The 25,692-nt window shown below is 43.0% G+C and overlaps 1 protein-coding gene across 1 annotated transcript in view; it reads left to right on the top strand.

Annotated features, from left to right (window-relative positions):
• Positions 1–25,692, top strand: part of LOC124794669 (peroxidasin) — a 197,827-nt gene that overhangs the window by 141,781 nt on the left and 30,354 nt on the right. The window contains exons 15-18 of the mRNA XM_047258204.1: positions 293–613; positions 4,997–5,203; positions 20,488–20,845; positions 24,882–24,999. Coding sequence (XP_047114160.1) covers positions 293–613; positions 4,997–5,203; positions 20,488–20,845; positions 24,882–24,999 — 1,004 coding nt within the window. The remainder of the gene's footprint in view (positions 1–292; positions 614–4,996; positions 5,204–20,487; positions 20,846–24,881; positions 25,000–25,692) is intronic.

Consider the following 25,692-nt stretch of genomic DNA (forward strand, 5'->3'; position numbering starts at 1 on the left):
CATCTGCCAGGAAGTTTCATGTCAGCTCACACTCCACTGCGGAGTGAAAAGACAAAGGTTCCGAGTTAGATTCTCGGTCCGGCACACAGTTTTATTCTGCCAGGAAGTTTCAGTGCGTAGTATCTTCTCTAGACCACGTCACACCACTCGCCGACACATTCCTGTCGCGTATGTTCTTCTCAGCTACGCACATTACCTTTCGTAAATGTAAAAGTTCGCCTCTTCACTTCTGGACACGCGCAACCACTGATGCACAAGTGCCGCACGTAGTAATCGCCCTTGCTGCCCGCAGGTGTACGGCTTCTCGGAGGCGGTGGCGCGCGACCTACGCGACTTCCTGCGCGGCAACTTCGGCATGCTGCGGGAGGGAGTGAAGCTGCCCAACCGCAAGCCGCTGCTGCCGCTGGCCGACCGACAGCCCAACGACTGCCGGCGCGACCTGTCCGAGAGCGACATCGGCTGCTTCATCGCCGGCGACATCCGATCCAACGAGCAGCTCGGCCTGCTGGCCATGCACACCATCTGGTTCCGCGAGCACAACCGCATCGCCACCAGGCTGCGACAGCTCAACCCGCACTGGGACGGTGACACCGTCTACCACGAGGCGCGCAAGGTACGGCCAGCTATCCCTACCTATTTCTTCTGTTTTGATGAGTCCCGCCACAACTTTCTCTCCTGTGCCAACCTCTTCATCAAAGAGTAGCACTTGCACACGACGTTCTTGACTTTTTTTCGTATATCCAAATTCTGTCTTCTACTACGATTTTTATTCTATACAGTCCGCACCTTGTGTTATAGTGGTTATGTCGATGCATCTACACTGAATTGCCAAAGAAACTGATGTAGGCACACGTATGGAAATACAGGCAGAACACGGCGTTGCGATCGGCAACGCCTAAATAAGGTAACAAGTGTCTGGCGCAGTTGTTAGTTGGGTTACGGCTTCTACCATGGTACATTGTCATGATTTAAGTGAGTTACAACATGATGTTATAGTCGCAGTACGAACGATAGGACACAGCATCTCCGAAGTAGAGATCAAGTGGGAATTTTCCCGTACGACTATCTTACGAGTGTACTGTGAATGTCAGGAATCCGGTCAAACATCAAGCCTCTGACATCACTGTGGTCGGAAAAAGATCCTGCAAGAACGGAACCAACGAAGACTGAAGAGAATTGTTCAACGTTATAGAAGTGCAACCCTTCCGCAAATTGCTGCAGATTTCAGTGCTGGGCCGTCAACAAGTGGCAGCTTGCGATCCATTCAGCGATCTTTCAGAGCCGAAGACCCACTCGTGTACCCTTGATGATTGCACGAAACAGAGCATTACGCCTCACCTGGGCCATATCAACACTGATATTGGACTGTTTACGACTGGAAACTTGTTGCCTGGTCGGACGTGTCTCGTTTCAAATTGTATCGAGCGGGTGGACTTGTACGGGTATGAGATAACTTCATCAATCCATAGAACGTGTATGTCAGCAGGGGACTGTTCAAGCTAGTCATGATGTAGGGCGTGTGCAGTTGGAGTTATATGGGACCCCCGATACGTCTAGATTCGACTCTTATAGGTGACAGGTACGTAAGCATCCTGCCTCATCACGTGCATCCATTCATGTCCATTGTGCATTCCGACGGACAAGAGCAATTACATCAGGACAGTGCGACAACCCACACGCCCAGTATTTCTATAGACTGGCCTCAGGAACACTCTTCTGAGTTTAAACACTTCCGGTGGCCAGAAAACTCCCCAGACTTAAGCATCATTGAGCTTATCTGGATGCCTTGCAAGGTGGTGTTCAGTAGAGATCTCCACTTTCTGCTACTATTACGGATTAATGGACATCCCTACAGGATTCATGGCGTTAGTTCCCTCCAGCACTACTTCAGACATTAGTCGAGTCCATGCCACGTCGTGTTGCGGCAGTTCTCCGTGCTGTGCGCGGTCCCTTCATGATGTAGGCAGGTGCACGAGGTTCTTTGGCTCTTCAGTGTAGAATGCAGCGTAAGGGGCTCGATCCAGGGCAGAGGTGGAGATTTTTTTCGCTCGGGGATTGGGTGCTCGTGTCCTCTTAATCATTTCATCTTATCTTCATCGATGAGCAAGTCGCAGAAGTGGCGTAAAATAGAAATACTTACACCAGGTGGCCGAAAAACCGTAAATGGAGTCCCCTGGCCAACAATGTCATACGATCGTTTCATCATTTCATTTACACTCTACAGCCCCCAGAATTATTATGAAAGTTTTTCGTTGATTCTATAGGTCTGACTCTTATTCTTTTTCTGTGGTTTCCGCATATTCCTTTCCTCGCCGATTCTGCGGGGAATCTGTTCATTTCGAATCTTATCAACCCACATAATTTTCGGCACCCTTTTGTAATACTACATCTCAAATGCTTCGATTATCTTCTTTTCCGATTTTACCACATTCCATGGTTTCCATTTGTACAACGATGTGGTCCAAACGTATGTTCTCAGAAATTTCTTCCTCACTTTAATGCTTAAATTGAATACTAATAACTTATTTTAGTAAAAATTGCTCACGTTGCCTGTGGTACTACGCATTTTATATCCTCTATGTATTGTTTATCATACATTATTTTACTTCCAAGGTGGCTGAACTCTTTCCTTCATCTGCTACATGGTCCTAATTTCAAAGATTGCTATGCCCTTTTTTCGTTTCTGCTACTCCTCATAAGTCTTTATTTGTTTTAGTGTCAGCTCGTATTGTGTCCTTATGATACTTCATTCTTTTCATCAAGTTCTGTAATTCTTCCGCAGTGCCATTGAGGATAGGGACGGCAGCAGCAAATCTTCTCATTGACATCCTTTCACCCTGGATTTTAATCGTACGGCTTCACCTTCATTTTATTTTCGTAGAGACTGGACAGTGGGTAAGAAAGATTGCATACCTACATTACACACTTCGTGATCCGATTACTTCGTTCTTGATTTTCTACTCTTATTTTTCCTTCTTGATTCCTGTACTTATTGTAGAGTGTATTTGAAGATTCCTGTTATGGGTTTCTAAGGGTTGTAGAAGGTTCTTAGCAGACAAAGTTTTGATGAGGAACTCGTGTCTAGAAAAGCGCTGTTTGAATGAAATATATGCTTGTACACGGGGTCGCTTTCAAATCTTGCGCTTCATGGTACGCGCACGGGGGAGAGCATGAGCTGACCTGTGTACTCTACAGGAGTTGCTCCATGCGAGGCCATGCTGTATCTGCGACGCATGATTTCGTACACATGGTCCACAAACCCTGGTGAGCGTCAGTGGAGCACCAAAACCAACCCTCCCAGTTGCGAACGTTGCATTTTCTCGCAGCCGTTCTTGCAGGAGGATGAAAATTGTGTGTGGTGGACTGAGGCGACCCGTAAAACTTTATCGTTGCATGGGTTAAGCAACTCTACGATTACCTACCACACCGTGAAGCGAGAGATTTAAAAGTCATCAGATCCTGAAACATTTTCTATCCAAAAGTTACACTGGTTCCATATCAAAATAAGAATTGTGTAACGCCTTCTACACAGGGTGTGCCTCTTCAGAGTACTGAGGCGCATTTTCTCTTGCATTTCGGTAGGTGCTTACAATGTCGTTTTTGCATTGTGTAGCTGGACTTAAGCACAAACCAACAGCGCTTATCACTTCTTTCACGCGACGCCCGTTGTCAGTGGTAAGCGTCGCTTTGTTTCCTGCTCCAAACAAAATTACTTTTAAAGCTTAATTTTAGGTGCCCGTTCAATGGAACGGTCCCAGATTTATCTAGAGCAATATTTGTTCTATAGATGTGTTATTTATTTATTTACATTGTTAACGCCCAGATTGTACCACTAAACCCAAACATCATACAACACAGTCAACAATGAATAAGTTTATATCTCATCAGTCAGCAGCTCCTTCCTTTCACAAAATTTCTTCATTCGAAGAGAGAGACACCTCGTATAGCACCCGTCTTTCTCTGCAGCTTATACCTATTTTCTAAGAGAAATTTAAACACTGAAAGGTATGTGCTGAGATTCGATCAGGATAGAGCCAGTGAAAAATGTCGATAGTTCCCAACCGCAAGGTTGGACGAGTAGTACATCTTCGAGTAGTAAGATCTTTGACAGCTAACAGAGCTAGGTGCACGCGGTAAAAGTTTGATAGAAATCCCATTGTTGATGCAATAAGTGTGTTGTGAAACGCTCTTGTAAATTCATGCTAAAAGTTTTTTTTTATCTAAAAAAATATTTATTGTTCAAACTTTTAAGGCACATGTAAAAAACTATATAAAAAACTTCTATAGCATGGATGTACGAGAAAGTTTCACAAAACGCTTATTGCATCAACAATGGGATTTCTATCTAGCTTTTTAGACATTATTTAACCAAAGAAAACCTATTTTATTAATTATTCTTTCTAGTTTCCCCAGGTATGTGCCGAGTTTCGCTCAATATATAGCTTATTATGTGCGTAGCGCCAATTCTTACTTTGATGCTGTCACGACCCGGCTGCCTCCCGCAGGCATCTAGCTCCGACTCTAAACACGTCTGCTGTCTCTGCGCATCTCCTCACCACTACTCAAACTTTTACCGCACGCACCTAGCTCTGTTAGCTGTCAAAGACCTTACTACTTGAAGATGTACTACTCGTCCAACCTTGCGGTTGGGGACTATCGACATTTTTCACTGGCTGTATCCTGATCGAATCCCAGCACATACCTTTCAACACTCTATATATAATTTTAAAATGTCTAATGCTTTTCCTAGGTCGACAAATCCTATGAAAGTGTCTTGATTTTTCTGATGTGTTACTTCAGTCATCAAAGGTAACGTCAGTACTTCATCTCTGGTGTTTCCTAAAGTCATACTGGATTATATTTGCCAACTATTTCTGGTGCCAGTGACATATTTTTGAAAAGACTCCGCATGATCCAGAGAGAAATACACTTGCTGCATTATCGTCTCTCAGCGTCTTTCAGCTTGGTTACTGGTTCCTTGCGGTCCTGTGCGCAGATCGTGGGTGGCGAGGTGCAGCACATCACGTACAAGCACTGGCTGCCGCATATCCTGGGGCCGCAGGGCATGGCCATGCTGGGCGAGTACCGCGGCTACGACCCAAACCTCGAGGCCACCATCAGCAACGTGTTCGCCACCGCCGCGCTGCGCTTCGGACACTCGCTCATCAACCCGGTGCTCTACCGCCTCAACGCCACCTTCCAGGTCAGTCTCCATTGATTTCCCCAAGCTGTAGACAGCTGAACGTGAAAATTATGCAGACGTTTTTCGGGTTCGACAAAGCCGTCCTCATACGGGACGAGCTTCTCACCGTGAAACATGCTAAACATGGTATCCATTAGTGGTTGGTGCACGCTCGGGAACGAACTGGTGTATCACACGCCACGTGCTTCTCATCACGATTTGCCAGCAGAGCTCTCCTCAGCGATAGTTTTCGGCCGCAGGGGGGACCGGGGCACGTTGGCCATAGGGGCAGGATGGCCCAGTCGAGTTAGTTCATTCAATAGACGCTAGATGGTACTGGGAATCAATCAGCAGGTTGGTAGCACTGTCCCGCTCCCTCTACAGGAGCAATATGGCCGGCGGAGCAGTTTTGGACAAGTTGTGTTGATTGTTTTTGTGCATGTGTGAGTAAAAATCTACTCGTCGGTTAAATGTGTGTTATGTAAAGTTTGCTTACTTCAGGCGCAAGAGGTGAGTAGTGTAATTAAACGTCTTAGTTTAAGGATTATTTCTATATGGCATACAATCTAAATTGCTTCAGTGGGTTTTGTGACGAATGGAATTTATTGTAAACATGGCGATGGGGCAGGTTGGCCCAGAGACGACGGGGCACGATGGCCACCCGGGTCAACCTGCCCCGTCCTATATTTTTTTTTTAACTCGATGAAAGATTTGTTATTTTTAATGATAATAATATTTATAATTCGTCGAGTTTATGAAATTATTACATAATTTTCGAAGTTCAACACATTTTGGTACGTTTCAGAGATCAAAAGATCGCCATATTCACGAGATAAAAAGCGTTTTAAAAAGAAAACACCAACATGTAAATTTTGTTATAATCTTAAATAGGATAGGCCAGACCCAAACACTGAAAACAGTCCATCAACTCGAGCTGAGAGAAACGTAAGACCGTTTCCAACTCCAGAAGAGGTCAGACCTTTCGAAAAAGCAGAGCCCAAAAAAAGTATGGGAGCAGGGAAAAAGAAAAGAGTTTCTGCCATAGTGACAGACGCTCCAGTAAAAAAATCCCTCAAGGAAGAACAAAAAGGTGCAAAAGAAAGAAGGCGAAATCATTGGAAAGAAAACTTAAATCACAGGCTAAAAAGCACATTTTCAAAACGAAAGTAGGAACAATGGTAGAATGAAATTAACTAAATCAACTGCAGTAGGCCTAAAACGCAAGAAGAAGCCAATGGAAGATGACGATGATGAAAATGATGATGATGACGATGAGGAAGATGAAGATTCTCTGTGCCGAAGGTGTTTCAAGCCTTTTTCAGTCAACCTGGAGCACAATGGAATCAGTGCACAAACTGCAAGTGTTGCGCTCATCAGACATGCGTGAAAAATGAAATCCGTGGACTATTTTATGAGTGTTATAACTGTGCTGATCCTTTGGATGTGGACAGTGATTAAAGTTGATTGGTTTGTATTAAGACACTATAATTCCTAGTAATTTTAAGCTTTCCCGTTGACATAGTAAAATGTTAAGCATTTAACTCAATTTTCAACTTGATTTGATGTACCTTAAAGTATGTTTCTTGATAAGTATTCGTTTTATTTTGATATCCTAAAGTTATTCTAGTTTAACTTATCAAAATATTACACGGGTAAACGTGCCCCAGCCTCTGGGCCAACTTACCCCGAGGTAGGGGCAGACTGGCCCACTTGACATACGTCCAGTAATTAATTTTTTTTGAACTTTTTAACTCATATTTTCAAGGTTAATGCTTGTGGTCCAGATTCAGTAAGACTACTCTAAACATTTAGCAATAATTTCATAAATTTAAATATGTAAAAAAAAATCAATATAATTTTTTTTTAAAAATATGGCCAACGTGCCCCGGTCTCCCCTATGTTACAAGCAACTCACACAGTTCGTTTACGAAAAAAGACGAGAGAAAATTGCTTCTTCAGCGCCATTGGATTGCACATTGCTGGCTTGCTCATATACCGACCGAGATAGCACAGTGGTTAGTACACCGGACTCTCATTCTGGAGGGCGACGGCCATCCAGATGTAATTTTTCCGTGGTTTACCTAAATCGCTTAAGGAAAGTATTGGTATGGCTCCTTCGAAAGGACGAGGAGAATTTTCTTTCCAGTTCTTCCATAATCCGAGCTTGTGCTCCATCTCTAAACATCTCGTTCTCAATAGGAAGTTATATACTAATCTTCCTTCATTCCTTCCTTCCTTCCCTTGTCCGTATGTTACATGTGTTATTTTGTCTGCAACACACATAAATAAGAACTCCAATACCCATAAACACGACCTAGGTAATACATAAAGGACTTATGTAGCCTACAAACTGGAAAGATTTTTGCACGTACAAATAGATATCAAACTGAGAGTGAATTAGGCAGTAATGTAGATAGCGATCTTGCAATTAATTCGTCCATTTTCGAAGGCACCATTTGTTCGATTGACTGAATGTGCCAGCTAATATTTACATATTGACTAGAAAATCCTACAATCATTTAGGTGAAATGAAGAAGAATAAAAAATGTACACAGAAAGCAGGATGTGAACCTGCAACACTTCACTAATGAGACAGCGCCTCCACAGACGGCCACGTGTCTGTGCCTTTCATTTTACCACGTCCTCTGAGCTTTAACCACCTTTATGCTGTTACTTCATATTAAATCTTCTTAAATATTGTGTAAATCTTCTGTGCACCAGTTCCTTGAAACAGCATGCTCTCATATCATGCACATTATCATTATAACTGATAGTACCAAAATTGCCGCGTTTTCGAGAGATTCTCAGTGTGCCAGGGCTTTGGGACACCACATGTTATTAAACTTAAGTTACATAATAGCACCCTCCAAACAACTGAAAACTGGAGCCCAGTAGAGCTAAACTCTTCAGAACCATGCCGCTAAACCTCATCCACGCGGAGCTGATCCACAATTCATGTGTAAGCCTAACAGTATCGGGTATCTGTTTGAAAAACAGCACTCTTTATCAGCATTCTAAAACAATGACTGTCAACACTTAAATCCGTGTAGGAAATATTTGAGATTCATTCTGATAAATTAAGTTCTGTAATACATTCATGACAAATATGTTTTAATATGCTTTTTGTAGCGATTCCTCAGAATATATAACTACAAGTCGTCCGGGTTATGATGGCAACGTAATGAAACTACGTACCCAGAGAGTTTATCTGCAAATAATGAATGAGTCTGTCGATGTTTCTTAACTATTTAGTCGTCAGTTACGTGCTGAATATTATGTTGATTTAAGTTTTCACTACTTTCCAACTTCAATTTGCTTGGTAACGACTACGAAAAAGGCACATATCTTGCCGACTGTAAGCACTTATTGTACAGAAAGCATTATAAGCTGCCAGTCTGTCAGCTCACACACTGTTGATACGGGGTGTGCAACAGAAGAGACAGGGATTAATGCCTAAGGTGCTCTTACTCAAGAGGTAAGCTCCGAAGGCAAAAAGCTAAGCAAGAAAGGTATGAAAATAAATGTGTTCGGTAGAATTGGTAAACGATCGTTAACAGACTACAGAAAACACGATTGTAGGACATTTACCTGTTTTCCGAGAATCGCAGAAGAGTTGTGTTTATGCTTCCAGTAAATCTTAAACCGACTCCCAGGTATGTACACGCCAAGTAAGATAATACTATTGGAAAATTGCAGCACCAGCTTCTGACGCGTCTGTAGAATCGCTCACTGTTTCAGTTTGCCGTAGTTTCTGTGCTAAACAGCGCTTAGATTTTTCCAAACGAGTTTCGTTATTTTTGCTTAAGAAACAGCAATTCCTGATTCAGCTGCCAGATTTTATCTTACCGGCCGCCAGCAGTATAGAGTGATACCCACCTTGTGATTCCAAGGGGCGCCGTCATTCACAACGGAACTTTCTCGAAAATGGAGCCGCTAAGAACAATGTCCACAAAGAAGCTTATCTCCACTGGAAGAGACACCAAATGCACTCTGAGGTCGTTTGGCTGGCTCTCTCCGCCACCGACGACTTCTTTTTATGGACATTACGCGCAGCAATATTAGTAAGACACATAATGCTCCGGAACTGAAGGTCCAGATAGTAGACTTCGCGAAAAAGCACGTCGTCGCTGAAGGACAAAAAGGTTCAAGTCTTCAAGAGAGAATCTGTGAGTAGATGTTTCGATCGAGACAGATAGTTCTAGTGACTACAGAAGACTAGGTATTGCTGTACCGTTTAATAATCGAGTACAGATATCAGAAGAAACTGAAAAACTATACACATGCTTAGGATTGGGGACGGCAAAACTGTGATAGCTCCTGTTGGTTGGTTGGTTTGTGGGTGTTGAAGGGACCAGACTACAAAGGCCATCGGTCGCTGTGATAGCTCTAGATGAAACAAATTTCTAAGGCATCTTTAAAGTTCTGAATGTGGTACCAAGACATGGATAAAAAAAATGTAAATTAGCTCAAAAGACACAGAATCCAAGGAATCAGAACGAAACATTCAAATTAAAAGAAAAAAAATTGAACGAACAAGATCATATAAACATTTAGGAAATAATGTAAGTGACGACAGAAGAAGGAAAGACATAAAACCAAGTATCAGGAGTGTCCATGAAGAAAAGGAAAATACTAAAATGAGAGAAAATGTTGATAAGAGCTATCTTCCGAGCGTAGCAGTTTATGGTAGTGAAACATGGATAGCAACCAAAAACGAAATGAAATCTCTTGAAGCATTTGAGGTTTGGTGGTGCAGACGACTGTTAAAGATGAAATTGACGCATAGAACCATCAACTTGGAAAATCCCCGACAGAACTCCTTAAGAATGGTCATTTAGGAGTGCAACAGAGCGAAAAAGACAAGGGTGGAATGGTCACACAAAATGACACAACTTTTTCGTCGTAAATGTCCTAGAACGACCATTTTAAGGAAAGGTATCAATTGTAATACCGCATTTCACATTATTAAAACAAGATATCCAAAATACTGGAGTGTCTAATTCTGAAGCGGAAAAGTTACCTTCTAACAGGTACAGACGAGGAGCTGCCAACCAATCGAAAATTAGTTAAGAAGAAGAATGTTTTTTACCTATGAGTCAGAACGTTCTACTGCATAGTTCCATGTTGCTTACGTAAGAACCCTGAGTTGAAGATGATCGAATATGATCGAAACTACTCATACTGGAAATGCAGTGCAACTGAGGCCCAAAAATAAATAAACAAGTCTGTACCTTTAATGCTTTTCTGATTTTATACGGATTCTTGTTCACAGAGTTGTCTTGATTTGACTGTCCCATTAACTGCAGCATTTGGCTGCATGTAAACCAGGGTACCATATTCCGCCACGAATTGTTATCATTCTGTAAAAAAATGGCTCTGAGCACTATGAGACTCAACATCTGGGGTCATCAGTCCCCTAGAACATATAACTACTTTAACCTAACTAACCTAAGGACATCACACACATACATGCAAAAAATGGTTCAAATGGCTCTGAGCACTATGCGACTTAACTTCTGAGGTCATCAGTCGCCTAGAACTTAGAACTAATTAAACCTAACTAACCTAAGGACATCACACACATCCATGCCCGAGGCAGGATTCGAACCTGCGACCGCAGCGGTCACGCGGTTCCAGACTGAAGCGCCTTTAACCGCACGGCCACACCGGCCGGCGCACACACATACATGCCCGAGGCTTGATTCGAATCTCCGACCGTAGCGGTCACGCGGTTTCAGATTGAAGCCCCTAGAACCGCTCGGCCACACCGGCCGGCTATCATTCTATACGAAATGAGAGTATGTTTATTTCAACGAAAATAATACTTTAGCTATATTCATACAAAAGTAATGAGACATCTCGCATTACTATGAACACTGTTAATGAACAGAGCAGAATCGAGATTACGAACATTTCATCCTAATGACTGGTTCGGCCGAAGACATGTTCGGATGCCATTGTAGCTTCGTACACGTCCACTACATCGGCTGGTATGTAAATGATTAGAGCTGCAGTTCTCTGTGGTAGGTAGCAGTGCATCGATGTTGTTCGTTTTTATTGTTGTTCCCAGTACTGGTAGCGCATATGCTGTGTCTGAACGACTTACAAGGAGACGACGCGTAACGTGTGAAACAGCGTTATCAGCACCTGACAGACTATGAAAGGGGCCTCATAGTGGGTCTACATTTGGCCGCCTAGTCGAATCAGATACTATACAGGTTTGTGGGTCATTCTGATGTAACAATGGTCCGATATGGATCAGCACAGGAACGTGACGGAAGGTGTAGTCGTCAAGGTTCCGATTCATCATGCCTAACCACCACAAGGGACGATCGCTGTTTTGTGCACTCAGCACATCGTCTGCCATCCGAAAAATGTTTAAAGGAATCCCTGTAATATTCTGTTCATCCCGAACCATTTGTCGGAGATTATCAGCATCTGTTGTGTCAGTGTTCTAAACTTCGGACGTAGTAGTTACTTTAGGTTTTAATCAATGAAAGAGAACCCGTATTTCCCACCCTGATTGGGGGCCTCCGTACCCGAGAGGCCATAATATACGATTCCTTCAGTGTGTCTCTGAGAAGGACTATTATTTCGTCCGTTGAGGTTATAATGTGTATACCAAAATCATCTCATTAAACCATTCCTAATGTCGAAATATCGATTTTGATACACAACATTCTTAGGCATCGTGAATAATGTGTGTGCTTCAACTTAAACACTTCTAACAAGGTAAACTCCCCATCCCATCCTCCTCAGATATACAGGTAAGAGGCTCCAGTGGATAGCCCTTTAAAAACGGAAGACAGATCAAGCATGAAAACAGGAAGAAGGCATACTGAACTGTGAAAAAGAAAGCAAAATAGAAACAGTGAACGGTCCAAGGACAAGAAGTGCAATACAGAGCAATCTCACAAAGCAATGCCGTGGTTAAGGTGTTGCACTACCAAGCGAGTGAGCCGTGTTCAAACCTCTCGCGTCTCAATTTTTTTTCTCCCGCTGTTCGCTGTATTGAGATTTGTGTATGTATCGTAGTGTAACGCAACAGCGAGGTATAAGGAAGGGACCTATAATGACTGTTGATTCTGCGAAACCCCTCTATTAGCACCCGAAAGGAAGTGGCTTTCGAATGGGAACCGCAAAATTTGATGACAAGGTGACAGGTCAACCGAATCCTCCACCGGTAAACAGGTCTGGCGTGTCATACACGGCATTAGTGACAGTACGTGTGAAGTACGACGGGGTTATCTTACCGACACCCCTAATTTGTACGCCTGATGAGTAAATGAAATATGCCTCCTCACCCGATATAGGTGGTCGTATGAATATGAATAGGTCACTCCCAAGTAAATGATAAAAACATAATAGTTTGTCACGTTAGCTGCAACAAATGAACGCAAGAGTTTCACCATTATATTCTTTCTCTGTTCTCTGTCAAAACATGTTTTTAACGTTGCATTTCATTTTGGAAGTTTTGACTCTCTAATTCCTTTGCTGTAACATAGTCACACCCGTTTATTTGTTGCTTTAATTTCTGTGAGACGTCTGTATCGTATCTCGCCTGCTCTCACCGTTCATCATATTTACTTGCGACAGCAATGTACTCTTACCCCATGACTCATATTCTGTAATCGATGCATGGTATGACAGCTGCCAAGACTACAGAAAGAGAACAAACGTCTCAATGACCAGACGGAAATTTCATAATGTTGTGGGGAAATAAAAGATATGAGGCAGTTTCGAACACGTCTCTCCCGCTTGACAGTCCAGTACCGCGACCACTTACCCACGCCGCCGATGCTGTTTCACGTTCCTCTATATTGTACTTCCTGTCCTTGGACCGTTCACTGTTTCTATTTTACTTTTTTTTTTCACAGTTCAGTACATCTTGTCCCTGGTTTCATGCTTCATCTATGTTCAGTTTTTGACGGCCTATCCGCTGGGCTATCATACCACTAAATCTGAGGGGGTGCGACGGAGAGTTTCCCTTTTAAGAGTTCATCACCATTAGGCTTGCAGTAGAAAAGCTTCTCTGCAACTAAATTTGCAGCGCTATTAATGATCTTGTTGCTGTAAGTTGTAACGGTGACCTGCTGAATTAGTTCGTTGTCCAGGAACAGGAATGCTCTTATCACTGAGTCGGGGAAGCAGCGGATGTAGTTCCAGTTTTCACAAAAAAAAAAACAGAGATATTTACTGGAATACAAAAACCTTTGCTTAATACCTGCTCTTCGACATCTTATTACAAAATGTCTTACACAGAGTGTAACGGTCATAAGTGCAAATATTTTGATTGGTGACTGAGGACGGTATACTGAACAACATTTCATTAGTATATATGTGTCATTTACAGAGTACTGATTATGGCCATTACTAGTCGTATGTATTTAGGTTGGATAGTACCTCCAAGTACATGTGGCAAGAGCGAGCCATTAGTGCATTTTTTTCTCTCGACAGCAGGTCAGGTTGTGAAGTGGACCCGAAGCGTTAGTTTATAATGACAGGTGTAGTCCATTTAGTGCTGCAGTACAACATTGCAGAAAACATCAGGCCGTGAAGTTTGTGGCGTGTTTTTGGGAAGACTCTTTGATGCAAAGAGAAAGCATCCAACACACTGATTTGTGTACATGTTGAAGTACAACATATAAAAACATCTGCACTTTACCCTTTAGACTCTGTATTCTCTAGTCTTGACCATACGTGACAAATAATTCACTTCAGTTTCTTCTTTATCATATTTACTGGGCTCTAAGAACAAAATTTCATCTTTAATATCATACATATACAGTCTAGAAAAATTTACAGCATTCGTGTCAAAATTATTGATATGTCGTCACAGAGTGACGCTACTTCGTACATGGATATCATGACTTCGTTATCAGACGAGAATGAGACGTTGGCGCCTATACAAGAGACGAACGTGGAAATGTAGTTGTACGATAGCCCCAGTACCACGTTTGCACCCTATGGCGAAGTGAAACACGTAATTTACTAACACTTTTTATGTCAAGTTTAAGTGTTGTAATCAGATGTTTTTAAAAATATGTATCAGAAGGTAATTATTAATAGGGTAAACGTATATATTTATAGGATACATTTGCGGCTTGAACGTATATTGTAGGAAGTGCAAGCGCCTAAAATGATATATGAAGAAAAAGTTTATGTTCATTATAATGTACAAAGAATAACAGTGCACCATTTACTAACAGTAATGAAAATAATCATTCGTTTGTTGTTCGATTATACAGGTATGCTAAACGCTCTTAGAAGACTGACTGTACAGATCCTTTTCTGGTTAACGATCGCAGTTGGGTCCACTTTATTTCAAAACTATTTTGAGAGCTTTAGAGGTAAATTGGAGCCACCTACAGCACTTATGAAGTGTATTATACTTTATACTGGTTGGTTGTGCCAGGTCGTTTCGTGGTGTAAGGAATACTTTCAATTGACCAAGGAACGGAAAAGACAGTTATATGTGTATAGTCATAAAAATATCGTGAAGTCTGTATTGATTGAGAAACTTGTCATGAAAAAGCATTCCTGTTTATGCTGTACTGTTCAGAATTTGGATTTCGCGGCTATAATTCCAGATTGTATAAGGTTATATTTTTCGAAGAATTTGGCTGCAATAGGTGGAAGCAGTATCTTTGTAACTTGAAGTGTATTGTAGAGTAATGTCAGCGGAGATGAATCAACTGTTGCGTTGACGTGGAAGCTAATATGCTGTAAGTGTGAGATGCCGTTTGGTTTCCTTACTTTACAGTTATATTTGGCTGTTTTCTTTCCGAGATTCAAGGATGTGGGAACCAAAAGTATGGGTAATAACCGAAGACTTCTACTAGTACACAATTTTGCAGCAGAGTGATGCGATTTGGAATTCTGTGTAAGTGCGACTAGACAGCTACAGGGTGCTGATCAATGGTGAATAATTAACTCTGTCTCGTGGGTCATAGCAAAGCTAATTAATCTAATCATAATTTCACAAGTATAGAGAGCAGACCAGGCTAAGTCAATAAAGCGTTTTCTTTACCGGCTGTAAGGGTAATTTCGTCGTGAAGGGAATTCATGTGTACTACCAAATGGTATCTGATGTTCTTTGATCTTTGTGAAAAAAAGAAAGCATTAATCGTTCGTAAATGTAAGGCTGTGCATTTTTCACAACGCAAAAACGCAGTATCCTTGGTTACAGTGTCAAACAGCCACAACTGGAGTCAATGAAATGAAACGATCGTATGGCATTTATTGGCCGGGATATACCCTGCGAGGTTCGGCCACCGCATTAGAAGTCTTTTTAGTTAACGCCACTTCGGCGACTTGCGTGTCAATGATGATGAAAGGCACACAACACCCAGTCCCCTGCCGGGAGTCGAACCCGAGCCCCCTTGCTCTAAAGGCGGTAACGCTACCGCTGCGCTACGGCAGCGGACACTGGAGTCAATGAGGTCATATAAATACCTGGTACTAACAGTTCCTGGGTGTAACAATTAGGTGTAAGCAGGTGGCAGACTTGATTGGTAGAATACTGGGAAAATACACTCACGTTACAAAGGAGAATACTCTGGCGACACATTCCAGAATATTAATCCAATTAATTAATGCCATATGATGAAAGCAGATGAATAAGTGCAGCACAGGGGATGGCAAGTTTGTTTGGCGTACGCCGGAGCGTCACGGAATTACTGAGGATACTAAACTGGAAGAGGCTTCACGAAGCACATCTTTTTTCATGGACCAATACTAGGTGATGAATGTAGGATTATACGATAGTATCCTACTATTTGGTTCCTCAGTGACTGAAAAGACAATATTACATTAGTCATGACGTGCACAGTGACGTTTATGCTAACATTTTACCTGTGCTTCATGTGGAACTTGAGCAAACCTTCGCGGAGTATCCTCTAAGATGCACTTCACCGTAGTCTGCAGAGTTCAGAAGCCCGTATCTTTTAAAATTCTGCCAGATGATCTCTCCAAAACAGATTTTCTATAATCAATTTGTAATACTGATTCTGAAAATTGCTGTAATGTAATTCTATCACCTCAGGATTTTTCACAAAATAAGATCAAACATTTTCAAAATTTAAGTAATTGAAGTATAAATATCAAAGTAAAATCTCAATCAACGTCTACCTTATTATGTTGTTTTATTTTTAGGTTTACACCAAAAATATTATAAGCAATAAGATTCTTTAATTACATTGTGAGTGCCCTGTAACATTTAATTTTCAAACTTAGCTCTTAATTTCATTTATACTGTCAATCTTAAATGTTCCACAAAAGCTCATTCCATTTTCTCAGTACCTTTTCCCCATCTGCTTAAGGTCCTGGTGAAAGTGTTTTCTGTTCACTGCAATCTCCCATACTTTCAGGGAAGTAGTGAATATGCGACGATAGCAAGTGGACTTATACACTCATGCCACAGTCCTGTTTCTTAAAATTTCTCAAGACGGTTTTGACCATTTTATTGTAATTCGGATGCCACTGATTCCCTGGAAAGTTTTCAGTAACAGAACTGCAGATAGTCCATGCATCTTTTTCTCCAGTACTCATTACATTCTCATATTCTTCCTATTTCGTAGCCGGCCTGTGTGGCCGAGCGGTTCTAGGCGCTACAGTCTGGAACCACGCGACCGCCACTGTCGCAGGTTCGAATCCTGCTGCGGGCATGGATGGGTGTGCTGTCCTTAGGTTAGTTAGGTATAATTAGTTCTAAGTTCTAGGGGACTGATGACCTCAGAAGTTAAGTCCCATAGTGCTCAGAGCCATTTTTTTAACCTATTTCGTAAATGCGCGTAACTGAAGACCAAAAAAACTTCCAACTTCGGATTTTTCTGGACTGTTGAAAGGAAATTTCGTGGGAAGTTATTTACAGCAGGATACATCATTTGGAATACTCCTTATAATCTGCTCCATTAAGCCGAATTTGATACGTGGTAGTGGAAACAGTATTTTCTGTGACCTACCAGCGGTTCACGCAAAATATACTCGTATTTAGTACCAGGCACAAAGGTGTCATATTTGGTCACACTTTTACACCGCTATGTTTTAGCTTTGGCCGAATAATCCACCTACGTGAAAATCATGGCATCTTGGTGTAGGCAACTTGCTATCTTAATAAAATTTCTGAAACTCAAGATAAATAAAGAAAATAAACTTTATTCCTTAAGGAAAAAACTGTACGTGACAGAAAAGAACTGGTGATACGGAGGTGGGAGCAGCTGTACAAACCGACAGTCCAGAAAGTTTCGAGAAAGAAAACAAACGTTGAGACGTTAGTTTTAGTGCTTCAAGAGTTGTACTTAGTCAACCTTCAACTCGAGTACAAGGCTTAGAACGATCGTACAATCTCCCTAAACTGTCAGAAAAGTCCATTGAGATGATTGGCGCACATCGCATTTACACTTTCATAGGTCTTCGCGAAACATCGGTGACTCATTCTGTACTTTCTTGCTTTGTGGTAGACGACACCTATGATGATATCATCAAGAAAATGGTCGTCTGCGTTTTCCAGTTCAGTTAGGTAGTGCCAGGTATCCACGTGTCGTTGTTTTTTGTTCGGGAGTCCAGGTGTGCGGAACAAATTTGAACGTGCTTTTCTGTTTTCCAGATCTCTCAGGAGACTATCTTGAGCACTTGATGTAGGGATGTTCAGTTCGTTGATTAATTATGTTTAGTGACGAAACAACATTGACACACGCAGCCGAACGTCCACTGCTAAACAATGCCTGTCCACAGCTGACTGATAGAAGAAACGTCTGGCCGGCCAGTGTGGCCGAACGGTTCTAGGCGCTTCAGTCTGGAACCGCGCGACCGCTACGGTCGCAGGTTCGAATCCTGCCTCGGGCATGGATGTGTGTGATGTCCTTAGGTTAGTTAGGTTTAAGTAGTTCTAAGTTCTAGGGGACTGATGACCCCTGATGTTAAGTCCCATAGTGCTCAGAGCCAAGAAACGTCTGTTGTTTGCTGTTGTTAATTCGAGCTGCAACCGAATCTACTGCGCTGACATCGCTTACACTGATGTGATAGAAGTAATGGGATACATCCTAATACCGTGTCGGACTTCCTTGTGCGCGGTGAAGTGCAGAAACTCGACGTGACAGGGACTCAAGTCGTTGGAATTCACCTGCGCAAATATTGAACCATGCCTTCCAGAATTGCTAGAGGGCTGCGGGTGCAGGATTTTTTGCACGAACTGACCTTTCGAGTATGTCCCATTAATGTTTGATGGGATTTATGTCAGGTGAACTGGGTGGCCGAATCATTCGCTGGAATTGTCCATAATGTTCTGCCATGGCGCATTGTCATCTAAGAGTCCATCGTTGTTTGGGAACACAGCGTCCATGAAAGGCCGTAAATGGTCTCCAAATGGTCTCCAAGTAGTCGTACGTAACCATTTATAGTTAATGATCGGTTCAGCTGGACCAGAGGACCCAGTTCACTCCATGCAAACGCAAAACATATAATTATGGAGTGACCACTAGTTTGCACAGTGCCTTGGTGGCAACTTGGGTCGGTGGCTTCGTGAAGTCCACGTCACACTCGAATTCTACCATCAGTTCCTACCAACTGATATCGGATTCATCTGACCAGGCCACAGTTCGCCAGTCGTCTAGGGTCCAACCGATACGGTCACGAGCCCAGGAGAGGCACTACAGGCGATGCCGTGCTGTTAGCAAAATACTCGTTCCGGTTGTCTGCTGCATTGCCCATTAACACCAAATTTCGTCACGCTGTCCTAAAGGATACGTTCGTCGTACGTCCCACATTGATTTAAGCGGTTATTTTGCGCACTGTTGCTGGTCTGTTAGCACTGGTAACTCTACACAAACGCCACTGCTCACGGTCGTTAAGTGAAGGCCGTCTGCCGCTGCGTGGTGGAGGGTAATGTCTGAAATGTTTTATTCTCGGCAAACTCTTGACACTATCGATTTCGGAATAGTTAATTCGCTACCGATTTCCAGAATGGAATGTCCCATGCGTCTATCTCCAACTACTATTCTGCGTTCAGAGTCTGTTAACTCCCGTCGTGTGGCCAGAATGACGTCGGAAATATTTTCACATAAATCGTCTGAGTACAAATGACGGCTCCACCAATACACTGCTCTTTTATACCTTGAGTACGTGACACTATCACGATATGTGGGCGATATGAAATCGGTCTCGGTACTCTTTGGGCAGGTGGTGTAGAGAAGGAGGAACTATACAACCTCAACACATTTTCTCGTTTGTAATTACCTAGCACAGTGGAAGACTCCGACATAAACTTTAATGTTCCAGGTTTTTTCAATACTCTTGTCTCTCTAAGGTCACGATGTAGGAAAATAAAAAGAAATAGCACTCGTACAATACTTTTAGATATGTACTGGGTGATCAAAAAGTCAGTATAAATTTGAAAACTTAATAAACCACGGAATAATGTAGACAGAGAAGTAAAAATTGACACACAAGCTTGGAATGACATGGGGTTTTATTAGAACCAAAACAAAAGTATTGCTAGACACGTGAAAGACCTCTTGCGCGCGTCGTTTGGTGGTGATCGTGTGATCAGCCGCCACTTTCGTCATTCTTGGTCTCCTAGGTCCCCAGACCTCAGTCCGTGCGATTATTGGCTTTGGGGTTACCTGAAGTCGCAAGTGTATCGTGATCGACCGACATCTCTAGGGATGATGAAAGACAACATCCGATGCCAATGTTTCACCATAACTACGGTCATGCTTTATAGTGCTGTTCACAACATTATTGCTCGACCACAGCTATTGTTGAGGAATGATGGTGGACATATTGCGCATTTCCTGTAAATTACATCATCTTTGCTTCGTCTTATTTTGTTATGCTGATTATTGCTATTCTGATCAGATGAAGCGCCATCTGTCGGACATTTTTTGAACGTTTGTATTTTTTTGGTTCTAATAAAACCCCATGTCATTCCAAGCATGTGTGTCAGTTTGTACCTCTCTATCTACATTATTCCGTGATTTATTTAGTTTTCAAATTTATACTGACTTTTTGATCACCCAGTATACTGTAAACTCGAGTGTAGGGTGACATTTCCTAAAAGATGTAAACATTGTAGTAATAATATTTTTGCTTCTTCTCGTGATGTAAACTTCGAATGCTCATCTTAAGATGACCGATTATGCGGTTGAAATTAGTTATGACTGTTTTCTACATTGCGATCTTAGACAAACAAAGATTTTAATAAAATCTACAACATTCGTTTTCTCGTTTATTTAACCTGATGTTCTGTGGTGTGTTGAGATTGCTAGTGATTGATCCAAAACGCCGCGTGTGGTTTTCCGTTGCAGCCCATCCCCGAAGGGCACGTGCCGCTGTCGAAGGCGTTCTTCGCGCCGTGGCGGCTGGTGGAAGAGGGCGGCGTGGACCCGCTGATGCGCGGCCTCTTCTACGTGCCGGCCAAGCTGAAGGTGCCCGGCCAGACGCTCAACACGGAGCTCACCGAGCACCTGTTCGAGGTGGCGCACGCCGTCGCGCTCGACCTGGCCGCTATGAACGTGCAGCGCTCGCGCGACCACGGCATCCCGCACTACAACAGCTGGCGCCGCTTCTGCAACCTCTCCGAGGCGCACACCTTCGACGACCTGCGGCACGAGATCAGCAACCAGCAAGTTCGCGACCAGCTGCAGCGCATCTACGGTCATCCAGGTTTGCTCTACAGTCTTGAGTCACATCTACTGTCAGAGAACTCTTCTCCAAAAAATTGTTTGCACCACCTGAATATCTGCGTACTCGTATGACCTGATATTCAAAGAGAACAGGAAATAAGTGAGGCACCCAGAAGCAGGTGAGGCAACTGAAAATTCACGGGGTGAGAGGGTATGTGATGATATTTCAGTTATTACAAAATCGAGCCAAATTTACAAATGACTTGGCAGTACGGGCTCATTTGTCAGTATGAAGCTGCACCTTAGTTGGCCTAAATGCTTGCCCTGATTCGATCGACGATGTTCTCTTGTGAAAAAGGTGGCCCACAGTTGTTGTAACTGCTCCTTCATGTCTTTGCCTCTGGCGCTGGTAATGAGTTGACGTCAAGCTAGATCCACAATTGCTCTATCGGGACAGATCTGGGATCTTCCCGGCCATGAAGTATCTCAGCATCACCCACAGTTCATAGTGACACCGACAATCTGTGGACGACTACTGTCCTCTTGAAAGATGGCTCGACAATACAGTAGCATGATAGGTACCCCACGAGGACACAGAATATCCGTGAGGTACCGTTATGCCATCAAATCTCCGTCAGTAAATGGTGTATTCAAATAGTTCTGAGCACTATGGGACTTAACTTCTGAGGTCATCAGTCCCCTAGAACTTAGAACTACTTAAACCTAACTAACCTAAGGACATCACACACACCCATGCCCGAGGCAGCATTCGAACCTGTGACTGTAGCGTCGCGCGGTTCCAGATTGTAGCGCCTTGAACCGCTCAACCACCCCGGCCGGCCGTCAGTAAGTAACAACCGCTACTCAATGATATACCCGGTGGCCCCTCACACCATGACACAAGGAGTAACACCACTGTGCATCTCCAAAAAATTGGAAGACTTGCACCTCTCCCCAAATCGCCGTCAAAGTAGCCAACGAAAGTTGTTGGGGTACTACAGAGCCGCGATCGTTCACTAAACATACTATGACGCCATTCATGAGCAGTCCATTCTTCCCTGCAACGGCTCAACTCCAAACGCAGACGTTTATGTTGTGGTCACAAAGGCTGTTACCAATGCTATGGTAATTCCCAGGTCCAGCTGCTGATAGACTCTGACAAATGGTATTGGATCACACAGACTTTTTCAGGAAAGTCCATTGCTTGTTCTCGCATGTCAGGTGCAGATGTGAAGAAGTTATGATGTGCTTGCTCCTCAATACGATGATCCTCCCTTTTGGTGGTCAGGCGTGGTCGACCAGCATTGGGACGACGAGTGTCCTGCTGTGACGTTCCCGTACAGTCCAACATCGGACCACTGTCACATCCAAATGCCTAACAAATCTGGGTATTGCACAATTCCAGCAGTACACCTACTGGAAGCCCACTCTCTCAGATGCTGATAACACTGTCTCATACGAGTACACTGATTCTCAGTGTCCTTCACAGTGACCAGTCAACTTCTGAGGCTGTTCACGTTCATTATATATCTTACCAGGCCTAGTAACACAAATGTGCTCTAGTGATCATTCCACTTGTCACAGGGAATGAGAACTGTAAAAGTCCGTAGCTCGTGGTCGTGCGGTAGCGTTCTCGCTTCCCCCGCCCGGGTTCCCGGCCTCGATTCCCGGCAGGTTCAGGGCTTTTCTCTGCCTCGTAATGACTGGGTGTTGTGTGCTGTCCAAAGGTTAGTTAGGTTTAAGTAGTTCTAATTTCTAGGGGACTGATGACCATAGATGTTAAGTCCCATAGTGCTCAGAGCCATTTTTTTTTGCCAAGAACTGTAAAAATTTACAAGCCCACCAATAGTGTGCACGTGGATGAAATTACATTGACATCCGACCGTATATTCCGAGTGCTTTTTTTTTTGTTTTTGCCAGGAGGTGTAATAAGCTTTATGAATCGATAAATGCTCTGAAAAATAAGCATCTGTAAATAATTGTCACATGCTTTCGCAAAGACCATCAACTAGAAAGCTGTGTCGGGCTCTGACGGCCGTTCCCGGTGTTCAGTCACCCTCGGAAATTGGGTACCGCATGACTAAGAAACATGGCAGTCCACAAGTTTAAGAAAGCAAGCGTTGGCGCCAATTCGAGGGCGTGACGTTAGTACGGAGACAGGGCCATTGGGCATCTTGCTGAGCGTGGACAGTACTCTAATAGCCCAGTTTTTCGTTATGTATTTATATTTTTCCGTCATGAGTCTTTTATTGGCTGTAATCAGTCCAACACGAATACCTCTCCTGTCCCAGCCTCTTCATCTCCTTGTTGCTCATTTACCCATTTCCATGATTATTTCTGACCTATATCCCTACCTGGCTTTCTGTACTGTTTTTGCTCTCTACAGCTCTCTCTGCTACTGCTGATGTCTTCGAACACGTACAAAATGTTTTACACAAATTTCTCTCCCCGCTGATTCAACGGAGAACTTTTTCGTTTCTTATCAGTCTGCTTAATTTTCAACATCTTTCTGAAATACCAAATCTCAAATGCTTCGATTCTCTGTCGGTTTTCTCACATGCTGAGCCTCAGACATACATTCTCAGAAATCTCAAAGTAAGACTATGTTAATAGTATTAGATTTATTTTAACGGTGAATGCCCTCTTTGCCTGTCTTAGTCTACTTCCCAAATCCGCCTCGCTTCAGTGTGTTATTTTGCTTCAGAGTTGTCAGGATTACTTTACTTCATCTAATGATAAATCCTGAGTTTTAGTGTCAGGTTTATAGCTAATCTTATTTCTACTGCTTCTCATTATTTTCGTCTTTCTCTGGTTTACTCTCAGTCCATCACTTTACAGACTGCAAAATCCATTCAGAAGGTCCAGTAATTTTTCCTCGCCTTGAGTGAGGGTAGCAGTGTCATCACTGAATCCTATCAATCTTCGGGCATTCTTACGCCAGTCGTTTTCTTCCTTCTACTTCCATCATTGCTTCTTCGATTCACAGCAGCAGGGGAGAAATACTGCCGTCGAGATATACGTGCTTTTTAATCCGGCCGGCTTATTCTTGGTCTTGCATCCTTGTTGTTTCCTCTGTGTTCTTGTACATAGTGTATACTACCTGTATTTCTCTAGAGCTTGTAGCTATTTTTCTACGAATTTTGAATATCTCAAGCCATTTTACATTTTTCAATGCTTTCTGTGGGTTAATAAATCCAATCAACATGCCTTGATTTTTCGTACGAAATTTCTCCGTTATCAAATGGATGGTTAAAACTGTATCTCTGGTGCTTTTAATTTTCCCAAAGCCGAACTGATTGCCAACTAATAGGTACTCATTTTCCATTTGCATTCATCTGAATATTTATATTGTCAGTTACTTGGATTCAAAAGCTGTTAAACTGAATGTGCTGTCGTTCTTACATACACCTGTCTTTGGTATCTTCGAGATTGTGTGCATGATTTTCCCCCAGACATGTTGTATACAGTAATTAATAAATATGCTGAAGTCGTCATGATCTTGTCCAATTGCTGGACTCAGTCAATGGAACTTGATACCCCAGCAAGACCAGCTCAACAACGAGCACCCTTGCTGATGACGCAAGCACCATATGCTGCACCGTCGTCGCAGTCACCATAACTGAAGTGTAAAACCCACAAAATCCACCGTTTCTGCGCTAGACTGAGCACTGCGACATATCGCGGCCTATATGACCGTTTACAAATTGCAGAAGTCGTCCACGTGTTACTGTGAGCCGGAAGCAAGAAAAACAAAAAGAGTAAATCGTACAGAGAGACAGTGAAAATATACAAGTCTGGAAAGTAGGATAGAGGTAGTGCCAGAAGTGAATTTGTGAGGGCAGCTCGCGAGACGCGTCTGGGCAGCTTAGTCGTTAAGAACATTTCCCGCGAAAGTCAGTGTTCCAGGATAAAGCCCCGGTCCATCACAAAGCTTTAATGTTCTAGGAAGTTTCAGGGGAAACGCAGCTCAACTAGACTATACCAACGGCATATTTATTGCACAACTTGATAACAGTTCCATTCGCTTCCTGTTGACTACTGGTCACGATCTAAAATCCTGACCTGTCTGTCCACAGGTAACATCGACGTGTGGGTGGGTGGCATCCTGGAGGACCTGTCTGAGGGCGCCAAGGTGGGCCCCACGTTCCGCTGCCTGCTTGTCGAACAGTTCCGGCGCCTTCGTGACGGCGATAGGTGAGTGCTCACTTAACTCCTGTACTATGTGGTGCAGATTTTTAATGAGCAGGACATCAGAAACAAGGAGGAAGAGATCAATTGTGTAAATAGCAGAAAAGTATACTGAGAAGTCGAATACCTATATATTAAAAAAACGACAGTGCAGTGAAAATCAGAAGTCGCGTCATATCAGCAAGACAATAGTCAAACTGTATAATCAGTACTTGGAATTGTGGATAGATAGTGGGTTATTTGTTGTTTACTTGTGCCGTCAAATACCTTGTGACGTGATAACAGCAATATTAAGAGCCTTCTATAGCTATTAAGGTGAAATGATAGTTAAATTAATTAACATTATATCGCAGAAACTCATATGAGATCGTGCAGCTGTTAGACCTTGAGGTGAGATTTTCTTTAGCATTTCTCCAAATGGAATGGGACTCATGACCTCGTAGTTTGGTCCCTTCTCCCACCTCTAATCCAACCAAGCAACCAGATGGAATGTTCAGCCACCTGAAGAATTGCTGGAACATGAGCAGCCCACAACTACGAAATTACGTAGACAAAGCCAGTATCGCCGTACAGGCTCCAACCTTCTGGAGCAGTGGTATTCCGATACAGCCGTGGTGGAACACACGCATATCAAGGGCGTTGCAGACACATGGGCATTCCAGTACAGGTTGCGGCCCATCACCAACAATATCAAGAGTC

Source organism: Schistocerca piceifrons, chromosome 4 (assembly GCF_021461385.2).
Source record: "Schistocerca piceifrons isolate TAMUIC-IGC-003096 chromosome 4, iqSchPice1.1, whole genome shotgun sequence".
NCBI classification, from domain to species: Eukaryota; Metazoa; Arthropoda; class Insecta; order Orthoptera; family Acrididae; genus Schistocerca; species Schistocerca piceifrons.